Source organism: Neophocaena asiaeorientalis, unplaced genomic scaffold (genome assembly GCF_003031525.2).
Source record: "Neophocaena asiaeorientalis asiaeorientalis breed wild unplaced genomic scaffold, Neophocaena_asiaeorientalis_V1.1 scaffold415, whole genome shotgun sequence".
Classification (NCBI taxonomy): domain Eukaryota; kingdom Metazoa; phylum Chordata; class Mammalia; order Artiodactyla; family Phocoenidae; genus Neophocaena; species Neophocaena asiaeorientalis.
In genome coordinates, this window is record NW_020174051.1 from 1,009,295 (window position 1) to 1,035,115 (window position 25,821).

The window sequence follows — 25,821 nt, forward strand, 5'->3', positions numbered from 1 at the left end:
CAAAAAAGAGGGGGCCCAGACACAAAAAAAAAAAAAAAAAAAATCACGAGAAAAAAAAAAGAAAGAAAGAAGTCAGCCCCCTCCCCTTCCACTGCTGCTGAGCTAGCTGTTTTTGCTCCTGCCCATAGCCATGGTCAAGCCTACTCTCCACATGTTTCTCCCGCCCTTGTCTAGGTCGTGGGGAGGCTTAGATGCCAAGCGCTTTAGACAGTCAGGACATGGCTCTGACTTCTGTTGGAAAGAAGACGTGGACTTTGATCACTCATGCAAAACCCTAAGGTATTAACATGGGATGTTTGCAGAGACCAGCTCCAACTACCACCTATGCTGTCTAGTCAGAAAGTTAAAGATATGTGCATGGCATGCCAAAGATTGGATGTCGGGTAAAAGCTTTATGACTTCGGAAAACTTCTGGGCCTCTCTGGGCTTTGTTTTTCTCATCTGAGGAACGGGAGACACAACAGTACCTAAGACATAGGGCTGTGGTGGCAGAATCAGCAGTACTTGGAAAGTGCTAAGCACAGTACCCAACATGGAGAGAGTATTCGGCAAACTTGAGCATCGTGGGATGTTACCTGTTCACACTTGTGTGATCCAGGAGTACAGGGCTCAGTCCAGTTGAGCCAGTATGATTGTCACTCCAGGAAATTTGAAACAACAAACAGACACAGACTGGAAGTCACTGGAACTAGAGCACATTAATAGCCACTCTCAGGAGGTAAGGTCCATGTTGTTCCCACATCTGTCCTTTCCAACCTTGGTTACTGAACCTTCACTTCTTTGGGATACCTTTATAACTTTCCAATACATTCCTCTTTTTTTTTTTTCTTTAAAAAAAAAAAGAAAGTGGTCAAAGGAGATAAATAGTATGAATACATGACTTTACACAAAGCCTTTATCTGTGACACAGGCAGGACAGGGACTTGTTTCCGTGCTCTCTGTGAGAGACTACAGACCAAGGAGCCATGTGCTTTGACCAAGACAGCCCGGTGATGTCAGACATGGAGCTTAAATCCCAGGCCTAACTGTGCCTTCATAGAGTATATAACCTGCTGGAGAGAGGATGAAATATGTTCAAAAGTAACGGCTGGATATAGTTCTTAAGCCCTCAAGTAACCTGTTTTGTTAGGGGATGGATGCATTAAAAGCATTTTTGCCTTCCTTGTGCATCCCACACATACCAAACATAGTCCTAGATATGTTATACATATTCAGTGAATCTTTGTTTTTTAATCCCTGTTTTAACTTAGAATGGATTAAGGGACTTCCCTGGTGGTCCAGTGGTTAAGACTCTGCACTTCCACTGCAGGGGGCATGGGTTTGATCCCTGGTCGGAGAACTAAGATCCCCCATGCCACACAGTGTGGCCAAAAAAAAAAAAAAACCACCAACACATTAGGGTGGATTAAAACTAAGACATCCCTAGATTATGCCATCCTCCTCTGTAAAAGTGTAATAAGTTCTGGGCTTGGAGATATAGCTGTGGAGTGTGAACAGCCCGAGCAGAAAGGGACTCTGTTCACTGTTCATTTTGATTTCTCCTGTTCATGACAAATTGGTCTCCAGAATGGATAATCCATTTGGTAATGACTTGGTGAAAGGCTGAGTCTTTCCTGTGCCTAGTATAAGTTCTTACCAATACAAAATAAGGGCTTATTGGGGGCTTGGTAAAACTTCCATGCTATGAGGTATATACAGTTTATAAATCAGCCAACACGTATTTATGACTTAACCTACCTGGTGCTCAGTAGTCAATGACGGAGCCTGGCTCCTGTTGCAGGGAGACATATACTGAGAGACAACCGATTGCAAGTAACTATCTCAAGCCTTGCTTTGGATTCTCAGTCACATCTTATTCTTTTCTTTTCCTCTCAAGGGTCGAGATTACTGTTCGGAAGAAGAAGATATCACATAGCACCAATTCTACCACTCAAACTGGGAGCTACTACTGTGTAAATAGGTTACACCCCACGTTGAAATCTTTGCAAAGGTCGGTTCTCTTCAGCGAACAGCACTATAGCAAAAGAAGATCGTTCCATATCGTATGCCCCATTAAATTACAATGTTTCTTAATGAACTTGCAAAGGAATATTGCTAAAAACAAAACAAAAAAAAAACTGTTATCGAACTTTCTTTGTTGCTGCTAGTTAAAACTTGTTGCAACTTTTCACTTCTCTCAGTGTCCAGGTCTGCAGCAAAATTCTGCAATTTCACCTTAAAGATACTGTTGGTTTTACAGATGCTCTCCAACCTATTTTCTATAAGATAAGGTAGTGGTGAACTCAGATATCCAACTTCTGTCCTAGACCGGTTCCGCTTCTAAGACAAGCGCCTCCTTCCCTGTCTCCTCCTTCCCTGCCTTCCCCTGAGCAGTCCAAAGCCTTGCTTCTCACTGGCAGTGTCGCGCTTTGGAGAGGGGACGGTTGCTATGGCAAAAGCCTTGTTTCTCTGTGAAGAGGAAGTAGAGACGCTGTTGTCGATTAAAAGCGTGTTGTGACATGACTCCTGGAGGTGACATAGGAGCAAACGGCAGGTGGCTTCATTTCCTGGGTCTCTTAATCAAAGATCAAGCTTGCAGCGTCAGTTTTGCTCCGATGCAGACGGAAGTGTGATCACAATCATTTTGAATCCCTCTTGCCTACTTTTTTTTCTAAGAAAATAAACATTTTACTGTTTTTATGTTTCCTTGTCTTCTCCCATTCATCCAGCTCAGTGTTTTATGATGATCCTGGGTGCGGAAGACGAGCCCTCCTTAGCAATGACTCCTCAGTGGCTCCCTACCATCCCATTTATAACCCACCAAGCATTCGCAGTGCTGACAGTGGTCAGAGGAGGTGAGGGAACGTCCCACGGCTTTTTAGGAGGGCCTGAAACCACCCTGTTAGCTTTCATCCTGTTAGCAAATAAACCACCCTACTTCCCTTCAAGATGGCCCGTGAGCCTTGCCACTTCCTTTCTCTTACTTGCAGCACTGGATGGTGTGGTGAAAAGCGTTTGCCGACTAGAAAACATAGTACATGGACACTGGTGATGATATTCGGAGATGCGAAAGCCAAAGCCCCAGGCAGTAGTGGGGGACATGAACTGTGGGTTTGGTAGAGTTTATTTTTCCATATTCTATGAAGAGAATGGTCTCTTCTCAAAGACAGAAATAATATTTTTAACAAATGTTGTCACAAGTAAATAGCAATCAAAAGGAGAAAATAACTTTTGTATATTTTTAACACGTTCGATAGCTTTGACGAGGGTTCTCTGTGTTACTTTCAGGGGAGGGCACCCTATTCAGTGCCATGCCAGCAGTCCAGGTGTGGGTTTGGCCCACAAAAAGAAACACAGCAAAAGCACTGTGTGTTTCTCTATTGGCAGGGTTGTGAACGCAAAAGGCCTCAGCATCAGCCACACTGCCACCCTCCGAAGGTGGGTAGTTAATACGCTCTGGGTAGTTGAGAGATCACCTGCCACAGAATAGAATAAGAAGCTTAGTGTGTTCTTGCTGTGAAGATGAGCCTTGACCTGAAAATCCATCCACAGAGCTGGTGGCACCACTAACGTGTTCAGGGGGAGATTCCTTATCTCCTTTTAGACCCGGCACACACCAAAAGTGAGGGGAAGGAAACTCAGTCAGGCACTAGAGAAAATGGACTCAAACGTTAGCAACAAAAGCCCTTCCTTCTTTCAGCCAGCAGCAGCAGCTATTTGGGGGAGCAGCTGTGGTTGTTACATAAATAGAGACGCAGCCAAAATTTCAGGCTTTTTATCCAGCTTCGAGCAGGAAAAACGCAGGGAGAGTTCGAGTCGCCTAGGGTTTTATGTCCCCTCCCTTTCTATGGTTTTTGGCCAAGTGACTAAAATAGTTTTCCCCAACTGTAAACGAACTGCTAAGCCCCACCTTAAACTTGTGCGCCAGTGACTTGTTCACTGTTCCGAGGGTGACCTTTTCCCGAGATTCCTTGTTCTTATCCGGCAAGAATGAAGCAAACACTAAATGTCTTCCATTTCGCTCCTCTATTTGGTGTCTCAGACAGTGTCTTCCCAGAAAATCACCACCTTCCACGTGGAGATGATACAGGCTCACATCATTTTTCTTACGGTCACGTTTAACATTTTGACAAGATACACGCGTACACAGAACCACGTGTCTCTGGGGAATCTGATTTTTGAGGGTTTCGTGAAACCTGAAGTGTTGTGCCCATGCGCCAGTGGCTTTTCACCTGGAGTTCTGTCTCCCGGGTTTAACACGGGGTACCTCTTTGATGGGCAAAAGTGATGTCATCTGCAGACACATTCGGTACATCTAGAAACAGATCTGAGAAATGGGGTGACGGAGCCAGTTGGCGTGAAATACTTGACTATGTTAGCAACGCTCAAAACTGTCTGTTTTCCATTTGTTGGTTTTAGTCATAAAATTGTCAAGGGATCTGTGTTTGTACTTTATTTTTTTATGCCTTCTGAAAAGGTCTCATGCACAAACATTTGCCTTTTTTTTCCCCCTGTGTTTCTGAACATTAAGCCCATTGTCTTAGACGCAGTGAAAGAATATTCCAGAAGCTGGTGCTTCTGCTGGCTGTCATCTCTGAGGACTCAGGGAGATGAAGGAAGGAGGGAGGGAAATGGGCTGGCGGATGGAGGTATAGAAAAAGAATGAGAAATGGACCGAGAGGCATTTAGGACAGAGAAGGGCGATGGCTGTGTGCCCGGTGCGATTCAAAATCCAGCTGCTTTAGTGGCCAGTGGGTGGGGCGGACTGTAGGCATGATTTACAGCTAGATTACACATGCCTTATGGGCTCTGAGTTGTAGAATTGTAAAAGTTCAGCAGTATGTGCGTAGCTTTCTTTTGGTTGGCAGAGATTCAGGATCATGGAGTACTGCTGTCATAATTGAATGCGTGTTTGTTACTGGCAGAGAACCCTGAAAGAGGCTTTTACCTCATGGTGCCTCCTAGCCCCAGGCTGGAGCGTAGGGTGGTGTTACGGTCTATTTAGGACAAAGAAGGTACAAAGTCTGGAGACAGAAAACTAGGTCGGCCCTCAGACATAGCAGCGGCCACCCACCAGCCTGCTGGAAGACAGGTCTCTCCCCGTCTGCAGTGCCCAGGGTCTGAGACAGAGCTTTGATGCCCTGATTGAGGAGCCTCGGCTCCTTAGTCCTCCGTGCTGGTGCCAGCCTCCTGCACCTCCGTGTCAGGGGCTCACCCAGGGTCAGAAGCAGCCATAGCTGCAAGCTGACAGCCCCCGGGAGCAGGTCCAGGGATGATGGCGCCCCCCTTTCGGTCCCAGTTTGAGTTATAACTTTGTCTCCCTTACAGTCTCGTTGAGACTTATTTTCTCTTAGGGCCACACTCTCCCATAAGCCTGCTAAGAACAGAGATTATACCTCTTATGCAGTTTACCTCAGCAGCCTATGAGGCCCGTTGGCATATTGATTATAAGTCCTGCTTAGACACTGGGCAAGAATTTAAAAGAGCGTTTCCATGTCTACTGGTCTTGTCAGTATCATAGGAAGAAAAATTATCAAATTCTTAATCTAGGAAAATACTGACTCTGAATCTTGGACTCCGGGACTCTGATATATTTTTTATGAAAGGCAAAACAATTGGTATCTAAGGCTCTCTCCTTCCTCCTCCCAACTCCCTCATAAAAAAAAAGGTATCAGATTGCACTCTATAATTTTACATAAAATCTGCCCTGCATGCTTTTCCCCCGGAAGACATGCTCAGAGCTTTAATTCTTTGTACGTCTCAGAAATTAAACTTTTTGCTAAGTTTTTCTTAAAACCCTAGTAGAAGAATAAGGCCTGGTTGGGGACAGGGACTATATATTTAAGGGCATAATGAAAGGGTGGCTTGAAGCAGGAACATGGCTTCTCAATGTCATGGGTGGATTACTGGACCTCCCCACCTCCACTCCCGGCGCTTGTATAAAGCCGGGTGAGGCAATTGGCTTCCACCCTGCAAATATGTCCCTGCCGTAGACCTTTGGAATTTCATGGATAAGGTCTATGAATTGCCTTTTACCAATGAATGGACATGTTTTTCCAAGGGGGAAAGAAATGCCCTTGACTTCAGTCACCTTTTTGTATGTCTCTGGAAGAGGGTCGAAAGCTGTGGAAGAAAATGAGGATTGTGGGTAAACAGATTTACTTTTGTGACAGACCTTAGGACTCGCTCACTAGCTATGCCATGCTTTTCAGAAGACTCTTGTACCTTATCTGGGATCTAATCTAATCTTGGGGAAAGAGGAAAAGGAACTAACATTTATTTTTTAAACTCACTCTGTGTCAGATACTGTGCTAGGCATTTTTATAATTGTCTTGTCACAATAATCCTGGGAAGTGAATTTATTACCCCCGTGTTCTAAGTGGTGTATCTTAAGTGTAGAATTCATATATTCAACATAAATGGCCATGTTGAAAGAAGGAAAGATGTCATTCAAGTGTTTTCCTAATTTTTTTTATTATTACTATGCCCTTTGCAACGCGACACTGTGAAAACAACCCTTTGGGGGCATCTCCCTTTTCCAGAATCTCTCCTTGGCTCTCCACCAGCTTGGTTGGCTCATGGGGAGTGTTTTACTTGGCCTTCCTATATCTGATAAGCTACACACAAACCAGGAGAGGCTAGCAGGGTGTTAGTGCCCAGAAGAGAACGGCTTTGGGATTTTAGGCGCATATCTCTTTCCTTGGAATCCTTTCCGCACGTGGAAAAGGAGGCTGGTATCTGCAGTTAGGTATCAGATGTGACCAGAACAGGCTTTTGAGTACTCTGATTTCTTTCCTGGGTCCCAAGGCTTGTTTCATCTCAGGATGCATCTTTTTAAGGTGAAAAGCCTTAACCTCCGGAGAAGTTTAGGAGAATCTGATCTCCAAAGGTGGAGGAAAGACAATGCCTGGACCATTAACTTGAAATCCTTTCTTGTGAGCTAGGGTTTGACATCTCTTTTTGATCTTTGGCCTGGGGCCTCTGTATTTTCCAGGCTAGTTTAAGCATTGAAACTAGATGTGAATCTCTTTCAAGACCTTAAATGTTTTAGATAGTCAGGTAGTGACTTGGATAGGCATTTAACTAATTTGTTCCTAGGTCAGAAGAGCCCAAGAATTCCCCAGAGTTTCTCTCTTTGCTTCTAAAGGCACAACCTCTAAAGAAAATGACTCATGTCTCCATGGCAACTGTTAAAGGTGCTGCCTAGAGGGGACCCGCCTCTGCCCTCACTTACTTAGCTTGAAAGAATCAAAAGAATTTCTTGTGTCAAGGGGGTGCTATGTCCAGTTTTCTTATGAAAACCGTTGCCAAGATTCCTGCCTCTTTCTAACATGGTAGCTGTCAAATTCCTTCAAGATGATGTAGGAAATGGCTCTTATCTCTTCGAAGCCAGAGAAATTGCTTTAATTCACCAAGACTCACCCCTAAACCAAAGGCCCTATTCTAATACTGTCTTCCCTCTCTACTCTGAATTCTCCCTTCTTTCCTTTCCAGGGGTTGTTTTTAGCCCAAGGCGTTGCATCTGATTGGGTAAGACTTTGAGGCAGTAAAAAGAACACTGTGAACTCAGCCAGAACTGCCTTAGGGTCCCTAGGGTTGAGAATAGCTCTAGAACCTCGGAGACCCCTGGGCTTAGACCCAGAAGTGATAGAACAGCCCCTGGTTTCTGGCATTTCAGTCCAGATCTTCAGGGACTGTTCTCTCTTGACAGTCAAGTGAGCAAGGGAAGTTTCGCAGTAGATTGCAAGCCAGCTTTTCTGTATCTATTTTCCTAGAGCAGAACAAGGCAGCTGCCTTATAGGACTCTAAATTTGGATCAATTTCCTAACACACACACACCCCCCACAGAAAGATACATGGAGAAAAAAATATATCATTGAAGTACTTCACGGAAGAGCTGCATTTTGCCGTATTGTAATCTCTAAGATAATGCCTAGGAAAACATTAATGTAATTATAATGATACCAAACTAGGAAAGCCTAGTGATCACTCTCACGAAAGTTTGAGTTAGACTCGGATAGGAGGATGAAGGTCTGCTGGTCCTCTGGGCTTGTGCCCTCTCTGTGCCAGGATGCCTGCCACTAGCATCTTTCACTCACCTGGGCTTTAACCTGGACTCTGGCAGCCTTTCCCAACCCCAGGCACATATAGGACCCATCCCTCAGGACACGTGCCAGGTCTAGCCATATACCCCAGCATTTCTCACACACTCTCCCACGCAGCCAGTATGTCCCTGACTGTGGCACTTCAGCTCCACTGGGACACCGGGACACCAGCGACTGGGGTTGGGGCCCCTTCGTCTAGGTTGGCCCAGATGTAACATTTTTAGCATTGCCTCTTCCAGTGTCGGAGACTCACTGATTCAACAGATTATATGGAGCACCTAGTATACTCCAGGCACTGAGCTAATCCCCAGCAATACACGTTTGACCCAAGCCCAGCTCCCACCCTCAAGGAGCCCACCGTTAGTGGGGAAGACAGTGTGGGAAGTGCCACTGTAGGGAATTACTGGGTGCCGCGGGAGGCTCTCAGAGGGGCAGCCGCCCAGCTTTGGAAATCGGGGGCTTCCTAAAAGAGGGGACATCAAAGCTCAAGGTTGTCAGAGGCCTGAGGGAGAGCATTGCAAGGGGCCTTCCAGGCTGAGGGGACAGCATGGGGCTCGGCCAAAAGAGGGACAGTGTGGGTTGTCAGGGCCTGTGTGCAGAGAAGCAGCTGGAGCTAGGAGTTGAGGAGGGAGAAGAGAGGGATGTGGCCAGGGCAATCAGTGACCCAGCCCAGGGGGCATAAAGAGAGCTGTAGGTGATGCTCTGCCCCCTCTGAAGCCCACTGCTGAGGCCACCCAGAGAGATAAGTGTGATCCCCGTCAGGACCAGAAGTTCCCTCCGTGCTGTGGAGGTACACAGTTCCTTGCTGAGATGATTTACTCCTGTGTATCCTCCACCCCTGCCCCAGCTCTTTGTCCTCTCCCCCAGAGCTGTTTGATATCAAGAGCTTTAACCTGGGCTGGATTTAGAGACATACAGGGGACAGCTCTGGGTCATCCTGACCTGGCTGTAGAACCACCAAGGCTAAAAATACCTCTAGGGAACAGGCCGGCCTAGACCCCGGGATGAGGGTGCGCCCTAAGATAAATACACAGGAAGCCGCCTAGGGCTCCCCAACTCAGGATGTGAGGTCTTCATTCATTCTACCGAAGGGCAGCCTCCCTTGGACAGCCTTTCCCCGGGTTGGGTCATACCTGGTGGCCAAGCCTCTGCTGTGTCTGCAGTGTGCACCTGTGTCCTGCCAAAGAAAGGGGAATTAAAAAGCGAAAACAAAAAAGCACACATGGATTGTGTGCACATGGAAAATACCTGCAAGCCTAGACAGCTGCCGTGAGCCTCGTGGGGACGGGGAGGCCCCTGGAGCCCCGCGCTCTTCGGGAGTGACGCAGGGAAGGCTCAGAGACAGCAGACAGAGCCTGTCTGTGCAGGCAGCTCGTGGTGCCTTTTAGGTTTTCCAAAGAACCTATTCAGGGCTCAGAGCATTGGGTTTCTCTTCCCTTTGCCCCCAGACAAATAATTAGAAACTTTATAAGGAGAAGAAAAAGAATTAGATGAATCAAAATACCAGCTGTGAGGCAGCATGGTTGCTAGAAACTCAAGAAAAGGCCACAATAGGTAACATAATTTCCTTGAGAAGTTGGAGGCACTGGGGGCTGAAGGCAGTTTTCCTAGCTGAGGGGCTCAGGTCTCCTGACCCCAGAGGGCCCTGAGGACGGCTTGGGGCTCACCTATTGGCTCACCTATTTTGCAAGACCTCCACACCTGCCCTCCTGGGTGCAGCCTGGCATATTCACTAGCCATCTGGACCCTTGGAAAGATTGTCGCTCAAACACCTACTCTTTTCCCAGATATTCCTCTGGCTCCTTACTGAGCAATTTCTAATTCTGTGTCTTGTGGTTCCCACGCGACTATCCCACCAGCCTAGGCGTTTTCATTAGAATTCGGCCTGTAGTAATCACGATGCTGGAAACTGACAGAATATTTGGCCTCAAATACACCTACTTTAAAATGAAGGTCCTGGAAGGTCCCCTTGGTCGGGGTGTGGTCATGGAATACGGCCAGGTTTGCCTTAGGGCACCCTCTCCCCATTGTCTACCCTGGTCCAATTCCCTCTCCATCACCAGGAAGAGATCAAAATGCTTCCCTGCCAGGTGTCAGTGGCTGTGTATTTGCTCTTCCCAAGGGCATCTGTGTTTTATTTAGGATAAGGCGTTACATTCAAGGAAAATCTGGTGGCAGGATCAGGAGACATCAGCTCTCATTCAGGTCTGGGAGATAATCTTGAGGCATTGCTCTTCTGAGCAACTGCAGAGGCTTCCTCAGGTGGGCGTGGGAGCCCCGCAGGGAAGCCTGCCCAGCCCTCCACATGCACGTGAATTCTGTAAAGCCGTGGGTGCCCATCTGTTTGGACCACACGTGCCTGTCAGCAAAAACCTTGTGAGATGCATCCCCCCCGTATGTTTATTAATTTAAAGTATATATTCATATACTTCCGTACTAAAACATTAGGCACATTTTTTAAAGCGTACAACATAGAAATTTTTAAAGAGTAAGATACAAAATATTATAGACAGAGGTTCTGGTATTTTCACTCTGAAGCCCTGAGGGTTTGGGTGCCCCCTATATGTGCACAGCCACTTTGGATACCAACCACCATTTCAAGAGCAAATCCTCACACCTTGATGGCATCCATCCCAAACTACTGTGCTGGTACTTGGCCTGAAGAATAGGAAGGTCTTAAAGCAAAACCCCTCAGGAGATTCTAATCTGGGAGACAGGGCAAGCAAACTCTCAAATAGCATAAACTGAAACAATTCAAAACCCCATCCGACAGGAGAGCGGACTCCCTAGGCAGTAGTGGCTGTAGGTGCTAAGAAAAGATCAGGTACACTGTACAGAGCCATGGGGTTGCTCATATTCCCTCTCTGGGTCTCCAGAAAAGGACATTTGGCAATATCCCCAGCTCTCTCATGATTGGAATTCTTTGAACCCTCAAAGTTCTTCAGTAGTACTATTATTCCCCACAGCACCAGTGGGTCCACGTCGCTTGAATATTATTTTTGATTTGACCACCAAGATATGATGACGATTCTGTTTCATTTGAAAAGGGTCTGAGAAAGTATACAGGTCTAATTATATATATACATATTTATACATGTGTATTTTTGTTTATTGTTACATTTTGACATTGGACTTTCTATTAAATAATTTTTAACAGATGACCTGGCTTTGTTCTCTTTTGTGCCTTTCTTTCTCCCTGGATCTCAGGGAAGGGGCTGTTATAAATGTCTGCAAAAGATCTTGGGGCCTTCCTGTCCCTCTACTCCTCTGTCTTCTTCCCTACTGTGTGTACGTAAGTTCAAGTTCTGTTTTTACAGGAGATGTACTACATCAAGCACCCACTTGGAAAGCCCCCAACCTTGTTTCCTTTGCCTCCAACTTTCAGGGACAGCCCACTCAGCTGTCCCATCAGCTTTCAGGGACAGTCCCATCAGCTTCTGCAAATTCATAAATTCATAGATTCGATGAAGTTGCAAAAAAGAGCAATGACAAAAAATGATGCCATGAGCCTCTCAAATCTCTTGTACACTCCTTTCCCTCCACCACACACACACACATACACAGTCCTAGATGTGAGACCTTGGACAAGTTACTTAACCTTCCTGAACCTACTTGAAAACAATACTTTTCTCATAGGTTTGATTTGAGGAGATCCCATAGTAAATGCTCAGTAAACAGCCACCCACTTCCCGAAGGCACTCATTCAGCCAGCTGACATTTGTTAATTGTACAGTGTATGCCGGGCACTGGGGTCTCCCAAGTAGGGGGTCAGGGATGTGAGGAATTAAGGAATTCCCCTCTCTCCAAAGTCAGATGCAGGGGGAGCAGTATGAAAAATGAGGTATGTGCCTTAGAGTTTCTCTCATTCCCCACCCTCAAACTCCATGACTATCTGGCACATTCTGGACGCTGAAAACAATTGATTCTCCCACTACGCTCGCCTTCCAGGATCTACCAGGGAGAAATACACACACACATAGTCTCAAAGCATGAGGCCAGAAGCAGTTTCTCTTGGCTCTGTCTTCCCTGTTCACCTCTGACAGGTTGTCAAACAAGGCAAAAGCCCAAGCTTCTGCCCAGAGGAAACTTGGGACCTAAGCTTGTTCTTTCCAAAACAGTAAGCCTGTTTCTCCCTGCAGAAACTCGCTTGAAATCACAAGGCCAGCCAAGCTTGAAGGGTTTCCTGACCCCACCTCAATCCCGACTGCACCCCACACACATACACACATGCTGGTCCCCCGTAGCCCTGATTGGGAACTTTGGGAGCTTACTTTAATCTCAAGCCACAGAGAAGTCAAGCTGCAGAGAAGACCACAGGACTGCCCCTCGTGTCCGCTCCCCAAGCTCTTGTAAGCAATGTCAGCGTCCAGTCCACTGGTCGTAGCTGGACTGAAGCCTGCACGTGGTTGCCTGGAGTTCTCTTACTTGGAAGCGGGAGTGGCGGGAAGTGACACATGAGTGATGGAGGGAAGAGGAAGACTGATCTGATAAAGCCTCATCAACAAATTGGAGGGAAGTGAGTGAAACGAGACCACAAGTGCTCACACTCAGCCTGGCCCAGCAGATGGCTGTAGAGGATGGGTGCTTCTCCTCAGGGGTCTCCCGGCCACCATCACCCCTGCCATGGGCACTGCCCACCCACCATTTCCATCGCAAAAGCTTAAAGTCATTTGGTGAGGAACATGAAGTTTTAACTTACTAGATTCACATCATGTTACCCACTCTCTTGACAGAACCCAGCTTCCATTGGCCACTGCTCTTAGCCGGGTCCTCACCCTATACTACCCTGCTATGTTTATTTTCCTACTCTGGTTCCTGCTCTCCCCTCAAGAAAATTCTCCCATTTCTCCTTATTACAGAAAATTGAATTTCCTTTGAGGTCCAGTTAAAACTGACCACTTGTATGAGACCTCGTCTTATGGCCCAAGACATGCCAATCTTTCCTGCCAAAGAACTCCCCTTTCAGCAGAGGCCAGGTGTTGGTGGGGGGTAGAAGCCCTGAGAGGCTTGAGCCACAGAGAGTTGTGGTGTAAGACTAGGTCTCCAAGTGTAAGGTGAGGCCTAGAAACCAGGTCAAGTTCAAACACTAAGAGCCAAGTTGCTGGTACTGAGGAAGGGTGAGCCCATGGCAGAGGCCGGAGCAGGCAGGTAGCAGATCTGAAAGCTGTGATAGTCATCGAGGGAGTATTCAGGGAGAGAGTGGAGTGGAGCATCTGTGTGCAAGGAGATGCATAAAATAAATAAGCAACAAGGAGATAATGTACAGCACAGGGAATTATACCCATTATCTTGTAATAACAATGGAGTATGATCTGCAAAAACACTGAATCACTATGCTGTACACCTGACACCAATACAATATTGTAAATCAACTATACTTCAAAAGGAAGAGAAAGAAAGGAAGGAAGGAAGGAAAGACAGGAAGAGAAAGGAAGGGAAGGAGGGAGGAAGGAAGATGTGCTCCAAACTATACATTACAAACAACGTTGTAGCATTATTTCTAACGGAAAAACAGAATGCACTCTTAATGCCCATCAAAAAGAGAATGGATACAGGCTTCCCTGGTGGCGCAGTGGTTGGGAGTCCGCCTGCCGATGCAGGGGACATGGGTTCGTGCCCCGGTCCGGGAGGATCCCACATGCCGCGGAGCGGCTGGGCCCGTGAGCCATGGCCACTGAGCCTGCGTGTCCGGAGCCTGTGCTCCGCAATGGGAGAGGCCACAACAGTGAGAGGCCCGCGTACCGCAAAAAAAAAAAAGAGAGAGAGAATGGATAAACAGTAGTTTAGTTAATTTTGTATCAACATGAATAAACCTCAAAAACAGAGCAGTGAGTGGAAAACATGCAGAGGATACAGTATGATGCCACTCATATAAAGTTTGAAAGCTTTCAAAATCGTTATCATATATTGTGCGTGAATGCCCTACGTGTATAATAACGTGCCTAGGAAAACATACGTGGGAAAGACAAATACCAATTTCAAGAAAGGGAGGGGGAGGGAGGACGGGAAGTGGCACAGGGGAGGGTTAACAATGTCTCAGTCTTTTAAAAAATTAACTGAAGCAGATATGGGGAAATAGGGTGTGTGTTTGGAAAATATTCCCTATACTCTTTTGTGTGTTCAAAAAAAGACCTCATGCCAGTGACCAGCGGCAGCTGGTTTAGACTCAGAGGCTACCGCCAGCCACGGATGAGACACCAAAGCTTTACAGGAAATGGACAGGACTCCTCTCAGAGCTCTGGTAGCTTTGGAAATCTGTGCTTCATCTCATATATTTAGGTCCTCTTCTCTGGTTTTCCCATACAGAGGGCAGATCCCCTGAAGTCCCACAGCCCCTAGCAGTGAGCTGCGCATAGAACTGGACTGGACAAACTTTTTTTTTATTGAAGTATAGTTGATTTACAATGTCTTAATTTCTGCGATACAGCAACATGATTCAGTTACACATATATACATTCCTTTTCATATTCTTTTCCATTATGGTTTATCACAGGATATTGAATATAGTTCCCTGTACCATGTAGTAGGACCTTGTTGTTTATCCATTCTGTATAAAATAGTTTGCATCTGCTAATCCCAAATTCCCAATCCATCCCTCCCCCATCTCCCTCCCCTTTGGTAACCACAAGTCTATTCTCTAGAGCTGTGAGTCTGTTTCTGTTTCGTAGATAGGCTCGTGTCGTATTTTAGATTCCACATATAAGTGATATCGTATGGTATTTCGACAAACATTTTGTGGTCTGATTTCTCTCATCATTTTCTCCCTGAATGAAACTCTATCAATCACTTCATGTAATTCCCATTTGCATAACACACCCTGTCCACGTGCATCTCCCTCCAGGCTGCTCGGCCCACCTGGGGCCTCACACACGGCCCCTCAGACTTGCCCACGACCACTTCCCACAAGGATCAGAAACCGTGGTCTGCAGTCTAGAAAACGTTGAGGAAGAGGTTTAGCTGGTACGGAGTGACACTGAAGGACGAGAGAGAATCCCGCGTGCTGGAGGCAGGAACTTCCTAAGACTTAGTGAGTTGTTCAGCACAGTTCCAAACATCAGAGGAGAAATGCCTGCCAGTAGCTCTCCTTCGAACCTGGTTCCCCCGAGTTTTATGGCTCAAACAAATGGCGTTAACAGGGGATAAATGCTAGGAATGAGTAGGGCTTGACGATCACACACACACACACACACACACACACACACACACACACACAAATAAAAGAGAAGGTATCACTTGGACAAACGTCATTGGTTCATTCTAAGACAAGCTTTCATTAACGGTCGACTCTGGGGGTGGTCTCAACAGGGGCTTCACATTAGGTCACGTGGGGAGCTTTTCAGACCACCAGCATCCAGACCTCAGGTCACTTAAGTCAGGATTTCTGGGAGCGGGGCTGGGCATTTTTAAGCATCTCCCCAGGCCACTGTGAGGCACAGGGAGGGTCCCCGGGCTACTTGTCCACCTAGCATGCCACTGAGATGGGCACCAGCAAACAAAGCTGGACAGAATAAACCCTGCTCCCAGGGAGCTACAGGATAGTAGGGCGTGGGTCTGTACACACACTCCAATGGGCTGTGAGAGCCCAGAAAAAGAAGCACTCAAATCTACCAATCTCGATGGTGAGAATGAGACAGGAAAGGCAGGGAATGTGGAGGACTCCCAGTGACACATGAAGGTGAGTCTCTCTTGTTGATGGGACAATAGAATGAATCAACCCCTAGAAGTTGAAGAGCTCAGGCTAGGGAAAGGCCTCAAGGGTTCATCTGGTGTCCAGACACAATTTTGCTCAAGCCATTCCAAAGAAAGAGAATTTGGTGAACGCACCCATCCTGGGCAGGAGGTTTACCCCTCATCGCTGACCTCAGGCAGAAGCCTAAGCCTGCTCCTACCTTGTGGTGTTCCTCACCCAGCTGCCCTCAGTGCTCAGTACACCCCTGGCTCTGGGAGATGCCTTCAGGGTAAAACACAGCATCTAGGGAATGAGTTCCTTCCCCCCAAACTGACAAACCTCACGGAAGGCAGATCCCACCCCCAGAAAAGCAGGGTCCCTGGTTGCAAGGGACTGAGGGCAGTGGCCGCTCATCCTCCCTGCAGCATCTCAGCTGAATAAAAAGAACAGGATTTGCACACCCGGGACGTTCCGTGGGGCAGAGCTAGAGTGGGGTGATGGGTGGTGTTATAATGATTAAAATTGAGGCTGCAGTGGTTGAATGCCTGGTGAGTTTGGGAATTGCTGGCTGGGATGTTACCCAAGATATATGCATCCCCCCATGTGGGTCAGACAGGCTCACGGCTGGAATTTCAAGCACTTGCTCCAATTGTTCCCGGAGTTCTGGTCATTGATATGCTCGGCACTTGGTCACTGACCTGACGCAGGGTTCCTGTGGTTTGCTCTCATATCTGGGACTGAGAGCCTTGAATACAACCAATACAGACAGGATCCAATAAAAAGCAGTTGTAAAGGCTGACCTGCCACCACCCTGCTTCCCAGGGCCCCAGCTGTGGGGTGAGGCTGCCGGGAGGGAGGGATGCTGGCTGGTTTCCCCACAGTCCTTTTGTGTCAGCTGAAGGCTCCCCTGAACACTTCCCGTCTGCTACAAACCAAGGCTGGGGCCCACCGGGATATGAGTCTCCCATGATCAGACTGGAATACAAATGGAGTCACCAATTTAAAGATCAGGTTAGATGGCGTGGAATGGGAGGGGCACACAAGGAGAAACTCCTTTCCAAAGCCCCGTCATTCTACATGTGAAAATTCAAGTCACTAACAAGGCTCTGTCTGTTTTCAGTTCCCACCCCCTCTTCCCAGGCCCTTGCCCAAAAAAGGAGAAAAGGAAGCTTTAAATCGTCACCCTAAATCCTCTTTTATCTTTGACATAATCTGCCAGGATTTGTGCCCCTGCCAATGCAGTAGGATTCTGGTGCCCCAGGGCCCCCTTTGACTCCTGCCAGGGCCCATAAACATCTCCCCATTCCCACCCCTCCTCCCCCCAGCACACAAGTGGAAGAAAAAAGCTTGAAGATTTTCCAAAATATAAGTAAATAGAGTCATCGGGATAAGTAGGAAGACCTGGGTAAGCAAATCTCTTCACATAATGAAACTTGGTCACAGTCAGAGCTGAGTTCCCTCCCTCAAGTCCCAGATGAGATGAGCTTCTTAGCAGAAGCTGAGTCTACCAAACACTGGCAGAGCCCATATCATTGGGGGGAAGTGTGACATCAAAGCCATCAACTGGTCCCCAACTGATCCATCCTCTTAATAGTCACTGCCACATATGGAACAGAGACTAAATGTCCTCTCACATATTCCTCCAGATAACCCCTATAAAGTAAGTTCTGTTCCTTCATTTTACAGTTGGGGAAACTGAGCCTCAGAGAGATTGAGTAACTTGCCCAAGGTCACACAGAAGTATGTGGTAGAACCAGGATCAGGTCATCTGACCCAGAGGCCTGGCTTATAACCATTCGGCCATAGTGCCACTGACATGTGTGCCTTGGGTCAGCATGCCATGTCATCTCAGTCTGGTCATATTCTTTGCCTGGGCCACTATTGAGCCAGCTTCTCGAACTTCTTTCCAGTGTACTCTCGCCTTCCCTTCCTTCAGCTGAAACAGGTACCCTAAATGTGTCTCTCCTGGACCGAATCCACGGAGTACTCCTCACTAGTGGACATATACTGCTGTGAGCACATGAAAGGGACCCCAGGCAGCCCTTCTCTCGCAGCACCTACCACAGGGGGTTCCTTGCTTTTCTTCCCTCCTTCCTCCCTTCCTCTCTCTCTCTCCCTCTCTGCCTTCCCAAGCTTTCGGCTAGCGTTTCCAGCTTTTCTATATGCCAGCTAGATGAGCCATCAGAGTCGGCACTGGTCATTCAAAGGAGGTCTTATAAATTCCATCCTCTTCCCCGAAGACCATTCCTGACAGACCTGTCCCCATGACAGGGTCACTGTAGCATTCTCAGGGCCCTGTCAGCTGAGAGGGTCCCACAGCTCTCAGCAGACGACCGTCTTTTGTCAAAGGCACTTTGTGAAGGACTTAATGCGTTGTCACTGGATTTGTTTACCATTACTTACATGACTTATTGGGCTAAGAGACAATGAAAGCAGGCATCCCGTATAGCCCATATAGCCACCTCTGCACAGCACCTCCAGAGTACTCAATTCTTGCCGCTAACTGGCTGAGCCAGGTGGCCACTGAGTGCACGTGACAACTAGTAGCCAATCAGCGCTCCCCACACCTTTTTAAAAAGATTCACACGTGTTTAATGTGTATAAAGCCAAGAAAAAGACAGTCCCGAATTCAATGGCAGTATTCTGTACAATTCATATGGTGGGGTTGAGAGGGAAGGTGAAGAGGCCGTAGAACCTACACCCCAACATGTAGAAAAATAATAGCAACTCCCACCTGCAAGGAAGACATAGCTCTATTTCCAGCCACCCGGTCGGAGTGAGGGGACATATCACAGAAAACCCAGCACAGCGGGGGCTAACCCATAGGTGCCCAAGGGGCTGGTGGGGGTGAGGACGGGCAGTAGTCCTGGGGAGGGGCTGTGAGGAGGTCCTGAGGCGATTGTTGGCTGAGCGAAAGCTCAGCAGCTTGTCCACCATGGGTGGGCATAGAAGAGCTGACTTGCCAGACTCCTGGGGCGGCTGTGCTCCTCCAGGAGATTCAGGCAGTACTTGTGGAAATCCGGCTTCTAGTCGATGTAGGTCACAGCTGCCATGCTGGGCCCAGGACGAGTTTGCTGCGGTCCTGGAAGACGTTGCAGGATGCAGGGTGATGGTTCTGTGCTTGCAGAATCAGGTAGGCAGGTAGGGTTGCTGGACTAGTTCATCACCTTCCCATGGGTACCCACCTTCAGCAAGTGTTCACTCGTGTAGTTTTGGAAGTACTTGAAGAGTGATCTTCATGGAGGAGTTGGGATGGGAACTCATGGCGAGGGAGAACTCTGCACCACCATGCTCTGTGAACCACAGACTGTCACCAAGGCACCAGAGGATGAGGTGAGTCCAATCATCGGAGAACACCCCCTACACTTTGCTACATGGCTGATGCCCGAGGCTGCACTTGTCCCAATAGTCCCCCACTTGCTGACTCAGAAGATGGGGATGCCGGAGGGATCCTCAGCCTCCTCTTGCCTCGCCAGCCCCCTCTCAGAGGGCTTGGAGGCACTCACGCTTTGCAGCCGCTACAGCTGGTGGTGCAGTGGTTGGGGAGTGCAGTGGCACTCTCTGGTCTCCTGGACCACTGGAAAGAGTTTCCCCAGGGAGTCTTGGGTATAGAGTTCTCTAGGCCTTTATTTAGGACTGTGAGTGGCTTCCTGTTGCTGGGATCCAGGCTTCTGAGAGCGATTGAATACCTTGATGGAATGGTGGGGCAGGTAATGGGAGATGGGCTGGGATGTAGCCAGAAGTAAAGAACTCGTCTTGAGCTGCTCATGAATGATCAGGTGGGCAATGCGACCCGTCTGCGGCATCTTCTGGAAGAGGGAGGTGGCCACGGGGTTGATGTGCTCGGGAATCCTGCATACATTCTTCTTGATCCAGAAGTAGGTCAGTTTTAGGCAGGAGGTCTCAAAAGGTGATCTACCCACCGACAAGGTATATATTAACATGATGCGCCCAATAGGCCCCCCGTCCACCAGGAAACGGTGCCCTTTCTTGCTCAGCACCTCAAGAGCTGTGTATTTAGACAGGGTTTCCTTCTTCTGCTCCCCATCATATTCACCTTTGGTTGCCGGGCCAGATCCCCTATTTTCACCTCCAGATCGTCATTCAGGAGGAGTTTGCCCAGCCTGAGGTCCCAGTGAATAACCTGGTTTGGGTGCGGGTACTGGCAGCCGAGGACCATGTGCTGCAGGTAGCGGCGGACCCCGGGCTGGGTCTTCGCCTTCCTCCGCCGGTGTGGCTCCAGGGTAATCTTCGGCGGCAGCAGTGCCCCAGCACCACCAGCATAAAGTTCGTGTCCACGTGCACCTACGACTCCGTGCTGGAGGGCGAGAGGGGAATGAATAGACATCTCCAAGGACATCTTCTCCTTCCGTTGCGGCCTGAGCAGCCGCGACTCAGGCAGCATCTTGCGGCCAAACGCCTCCTTGGCGTCCTCATCCTGTCAGAGATCTCAAAGCTCTTGGCGAAGCCGCCCCTCCCCCAGGAAGCGGCCGGGCAGGCAGCACCGCCGACCGCTCGGCTCCACTAGGACCTCCGGGATCTCTTTTGCCTACTGGATGGCGGTCGGGGGCCCTGGGAGCCACAGCTCCAGAGATCCCGGCTTTACCCGGTGGGCTGGTGCCCGCGCCAGCGTCTCTGCAGCGCCGCCGCGCTCGTGTTCCTGGAGTTGCTTGACTGCGTCCTGGCAGAGAGGTTTGACACCGCTCCGCTGCTCCCCGAATCAAATGCTGCACCGGGACTGTTGCAAAACCCTCTCTTTTCTTCTCTCTCTCTCTCTCTCTCTCTTTCTCTTTCTCTCTCTCTCTCTCTCTCTCTCTCTCAGCGCGGCAGGGGTGGCTCAGGTCCATCCAGGTACCCTGGGCGGCTCCGCCCCACGTGCAGCCTCCAACCCCAGAACTGGGTCCTCGGGCAGAGGGGAAATGTAGGAAAGGTGGCTTTATCAGATTAAGTCTCACTAGTGAAAATGCTCAATCTCCCAGCCTCTGTGAGCAAGGCGACCAGCCTCCTGTGTACACAGTGGTTTCCAGGCTGGTAGGTGGTTGTTTTTCCTCCAAACCCTTGGCTAGCTCGTCCTCTCACCCGAGGGCTGTGGTTTGGGGAATGTTTTGACTTGAAACGTTCAGGCCCCTGGTGGTATTTGGAGTTGTGAGACCCTTCTGTGCTAAAAGGAAAAATGAATGGTCTATTTAGAGACTGCTAACAATTCACAGTATAAAGCACAGGCAACAATTCTGCTGCTGATAGGCTGGGTTTCTCAGGGTAGTCCCTGGGGAGCTGGCTGGGCGGCAGTCATGGCCCCTACTCTGGGTATTTCATCTGGAAGACCCCCTGCTAGGGGTGGCAATGCTTCCAGAAAGCCTCTGCCCCGGCTTTTTCTGGGCCTCTCCTCAATCGCTTCCCAGAACACGCTCCTCCTGGGGCCTGTGCTTGGGCTGTGAATGAGACCACTTTTCCTAAATCCGATGAACTTTGCTCTTGACAAAGGAGGGAAGGGTGGTTATTTGGGAATGCCTTGAAACAGCTTCTCTTGGGTTTGAGTTGTGAGATTTTACCTGTCGCAGACAGAGACAGAGTTCACCTGAAGGAGGAAACTGCCTTTCCTCTCAAGGACAAAACACACTCCCGGGTCTTTCTGTCACCAGGGTGATGCTTCTTTCCATTGCATCCTAGACTCAGAAGAGAAGGTGAGAATCGCAGGCTTTGAAATCAACACCCAACCTAATTAAAAACTGAACACTTTTCTAAAATACCAAAGTTTGTTTCAAAGCTTGACCAAATTAGGAATGGTGCTCATCTAATTTATCAAAATGAATTCCTTTATAGATAGAAGTAATCCCAATCAAACTCCGGATAGGCTTTTGTGTAAAAATTCACAAACTGATTCTGAAGTTTATATAGAAATGCAGAGGATCTAGGATAGCAGAAACAATTTTGAAAAAGAAGAATGAAATTGGAAAACTAACACTACCTGATTTGAAGACTATTTTTAAGCCTCAAAAATAAAGACAATGTGGATTTGGACACACACACATAGCCTAGGCACACAGTATAGAAAGATAGATTAATGGAATAATATGAGTCCAGATGTGGGCCCACATGTGTACAGTCAACTGATTTTAGACAAAGATGTCAAGGTAGTTTGATGGGGTAATTTGATGCCTTTTTAATGCATTGTGTTGGTATGTGATTGGACATTCATATGCCTAAAACTAACCTTGACCCTTACTTCAAACCACATACAAAAATTGACTTGAAACGGATTATAGTAGTAAATGCAAGAACTAAAATTATAAAGCTCCTGGAAGAAAAATAGAAGATAAAACTTTGTGACCTTGGATTAAATAAAGATTTTTAGCTACACACACACAAAAATCATATATCATAAAAATAAAAATTGATAAATTTGATTTCATCAAAATCTTAAACTCCTGCTCTTCAAAAGATAGTGTTAAGAAAAATGAAAAGACAAGGCACAGATTGTGATAAAATACGTGTAAAACACTCAGCCAATGGGGGTGCAAAATCATACCCAGTCTGCAGTTTTTTAAAAAGTTAAGCATCCCCGTATCATAGCACCCAGCAATCCCATTCTAAGGTATGTATCCAAGAGAAAGGAAAGCATACGTCCACGAAAAGACGTGTACTCTTAATGTTCATAGAAGCTCTATTCATAATCACCGAAAAGTAGAAACCATTCAAATGCCCATCGATTGGCGAATGGTTTAACAAATTGTGGTATCTTTGGTATAAACTGGTAAAAAAAAAAAAGTTGATAAATGGATAACTACTGAAACTGATACATGTAGCTGTATGGATGAATCTCAAAAGTATTATGCTAAGTGAAAGTGAAAGTCAATCACAAATGACTAAATATCAAATGACCATTTATATGACATAATGGAAAAGTCAAAATTGTAGAGACAGAAAGATCAGTGGTTACAAAGGGCTCGGAGAGGGGAGAAATGGCAAAGGGACTTGAGGGTACTTTTTGGAGCAATAGAAATGTTCTGTATATTGATTGTAAATGGTGGTTACACGACTGACTATATACCTTTGTCAGAACTCCTTGAACATATATTGAACACTTTGAAAGGGTGAATTTTATGATATAAAATTTTTAAAAAATGAAATCCCCAAACCAGTTTTGATTAATAGAAGCTCATGAATTTGGATCCCCCTTATCCCTATTTAGTAACAATTTATACCCACAGGAGCCAGAGTTTATACTTGCTCCATCTAAACCTTTAGTATCCTACTAGCAGGAAAGAGGGGGAACTCAAATTTGTAGGATGTTACCGTGTGCCTGGCAGACATCATGCTGGGCATTTGCACGTGATTTTATTTGGTTCTTGTTATGGGCTGAATTGTGTCCCCCAAAATTGATATGTGGAAGCCCTAACCCCCAGTACCTCATAATGTGACTATACTAGGAGATGGGGCCTTTAAAGAGGGGACTGAGTTAAAATGAGGCCATTAGGGTGGACCGTAATGCAACCTGAATGGTATCCTTATAACAAGAGGAAATTTGGACAGACAGGGAGACACCACGGTTGCGTGGGCACAGAGGGACGACCATGTGAAGAGGTAGCAAGGGGGTGGCCATTTGCAAGGCAAGGCCTCAGGAGAATCCCAACCTGCCAGCACCATGATCTCAGACTTCTCACGTCCAGAATTGTAGGAAAATTAATTTCTGTTGTTTAAGCTATCCCGGCTGTGTGTTTTGTCTTGGCAGCCCTCGTGGACTAATACAATCCTCCCAACAAGCTGAGGTGAGGAAGGCAGGAGAAAAAGCTCTGTGAGTGCTGGTAGCTTGCTCAACTCCAGTGGCTGGTAGGGCAACCTGGGGAGAAACACAGAACTGACACCCAAAGCTCACCACCACCTAGATTGCAATCGTTAGGAAATCAGAGCTGGTTTCTTCTCATCCTTGAACAATCTGTACTCCTTTTTCTCAGTAAATGTTGAATTGATGTAAATAGTTAGAGTAACAAGATTTCAGGATGCAGGAGAGACCGACTTTATTTATTTTTATAAATTTATTTATTTTGGGCCGCGTTGGGTCTTCGTTGCTGCGCGTGGGCTTTCTCTAGTTGCGGAAAGAGGGGGCTACTCTTCATTGCGGTGCGCGGGCTTCTCATTGCAGTGGCTTCTATTGTTGCGGAGCATGGGATCTGGGCATGCGAGCTTCAGTAGTTTCGGCATGCAGGCTCAGTAGTTGTGGCTCGCAGGCTCTAGAGCGCAGACTCAGTAGTTGTGGTGCATGGGCTTGGTTGCTGCGTGGCATGTGGGATCTTCCTGGACCACGGCTCAAACCAGTGTCTCCTGCACTGTCAGGCAGTTTCCTAACCACTGCGCCACCAGGGAAGCCCTTGTCAATGTTTTTAAATAGGCAAAGGGTGGGGGAAATAAACAGGAAAGGCCCGCAGTCTCTTCCTAGTACCAAGTCCCAGGGAACACATTCCAGGTGAGGAAAGGGATTCTATTTACATTTCTTTCCCTTCTACCACCAACTTATCAGCTTTAGATCATTAAAAAGTCACAGGGGGCTTCCCAGCGTCTGGAGCCTGTGCTCCGCAACGGGAGAGGCCACAACAGTGAGAGGCCCGCGTACCGTAAAACAAAAAAAAAAAGAAAGAAAGTCACAGGGCCATTGTGTTTCTATTATATTGATCACAACTTTTTTTGTTTGCAAGTGACAGAAACTTAAGCTCAAGCAAAAGAACTAGCAAGTGCAGGAGCAGGTTCTTTCTGTTTCTGTGTGTGTGTGTGTGTGTGTATGTGTATCTATCTATCTATCTATCTATCTTTATCTATCATCATTTATCTAGAGTCTGTCTATCTAGGGTTTTCTTCCTTCAAGAATAGCCTAATTTTCTCCTACTATAAATAGCTTCCTCTTTGCAGTCAAGGAAGCATGCTTCTTTGGATCCATCCACATAAAAATCCCAGGAAAAGACTTTGATGAGTTCTGCTTGGATCACATGCCCACTCCGGACCAATCCCTGTGACTGGTGACCAACCCAGGTCAAGTGTCCTCCCATGATGAACAGCACCTTGACCGACAGATCCAGGAAAATAAGAGAAGTGTTCTCCCAAAGGAAGAGATGCTGAGGAAAATCAAACCACACGTCACCCCACGGCAGCCTTGCAGGTGTCCCAGGCAGCCAGGTGCCATGTGTGGGTGGACACGCTGACATCATATCCTCATTCAGCGTAGGAGAAGGTAAACTTTGCATATGCACTTTTCATTTCTTACTGTAACCTCTTTTCTGGGTCTCAGTTTTTTCACCCGTAAAGTGTGTATGTTGGGCTAAATTCACCTTTAAAAGTCCGTTGCAAATATGACCTTCTAGTACTTCTGAGATATTTACACTTAGAGTCTTGCTAACATCTGAATAATGGAAATGTCTGTTTCCTTGGTTGATTAATTCATGAGGTAGTTTTGGATATTTTAACTTTGTTGTTGTCAGTCATTAAAAAAAAAAAAAACTTAATCTGTTATTCTGCAAAGAAATCTAATCTTCTTCCAAAGAGCATTTTTCAGTCTCATTCAGAATCTTGATTATTCAGATCATCATCTTTGAAAGAATGAGATATTTGGGGGTGAAGTACTTTAGATCCATCCCGATTTTTAATTCTTAGCCCCAAACATTTTATTATTTCTGATCTATCCTGGAAGCTGGAGGAAGGGAACTCATTGCTCCCTTAGATTATCTGGAGCCCCCTTGACCTTGGTAGAGAATAGTATTCCAGGAGGGGAGGTCTCTGAGCCTGAAACAGTGGCTGTGTTATATTTACTGAGTATCCATCAGGTTACTTACAAAGTGCTTACAGGTGCTTACAAAGTGCAAGGAAATCGAAATCACTGATGCATCAGCGCTTCACAGTGGTGTGGAACTCTGTGCCTCTCCCAAGCCTATCCATCTGCCCTACTCCCACCCCCACTAAACCTGGGCCAGAGCAGGACAGGTGTAGAAAAGAGGGCCCAAAAAAAGGAAAATGACTTACGGTCAAGCGCTAGATGGTAAAACTTGAAATTAAAACCCAAGTCTTCTGACTTCTCTCTAG

At 47.1% G+C, this 25,821-nt stretch overlaps 1 protein-coding gene and 1 pseudogene across 1 annotated transcript in view; one reads left to right on the forward strand and one right to left on the reverse strand.

Moving 5' to 3' along the window:
- The window catches only part of CUNH1orf21 (chromosome unknown C1orf21 homolog), a 222,227-nt gene extending 219,582 nt beyond the window's left edge, over window positions 1-2,645 (forward strand). Inside the window, exon 7 of the mRNA XM_024754205.1 lies at window positions 1,877-2,645. Within this exon, the coding sequence (XP_024609973.1) occupies window positions 1,877-1,956 (80 nt within the window). The 3' untranslated portion in view covers window positions 1,957-2,645. The remainder of the gene's footprint in view (window positions 1-1,876) is intronic.
- Window positions 2,646-4,232: 1,587 nt separating this feature from the next.
- LOC112405701 (serine/threonine-protein kinase PLK1-like) lies at window positions 4,233-20,357 on the reverse strand (annotated as a pseudogene).
- Window positions 20,358-25,821: the final 5,464 nt, after the last annotated feature.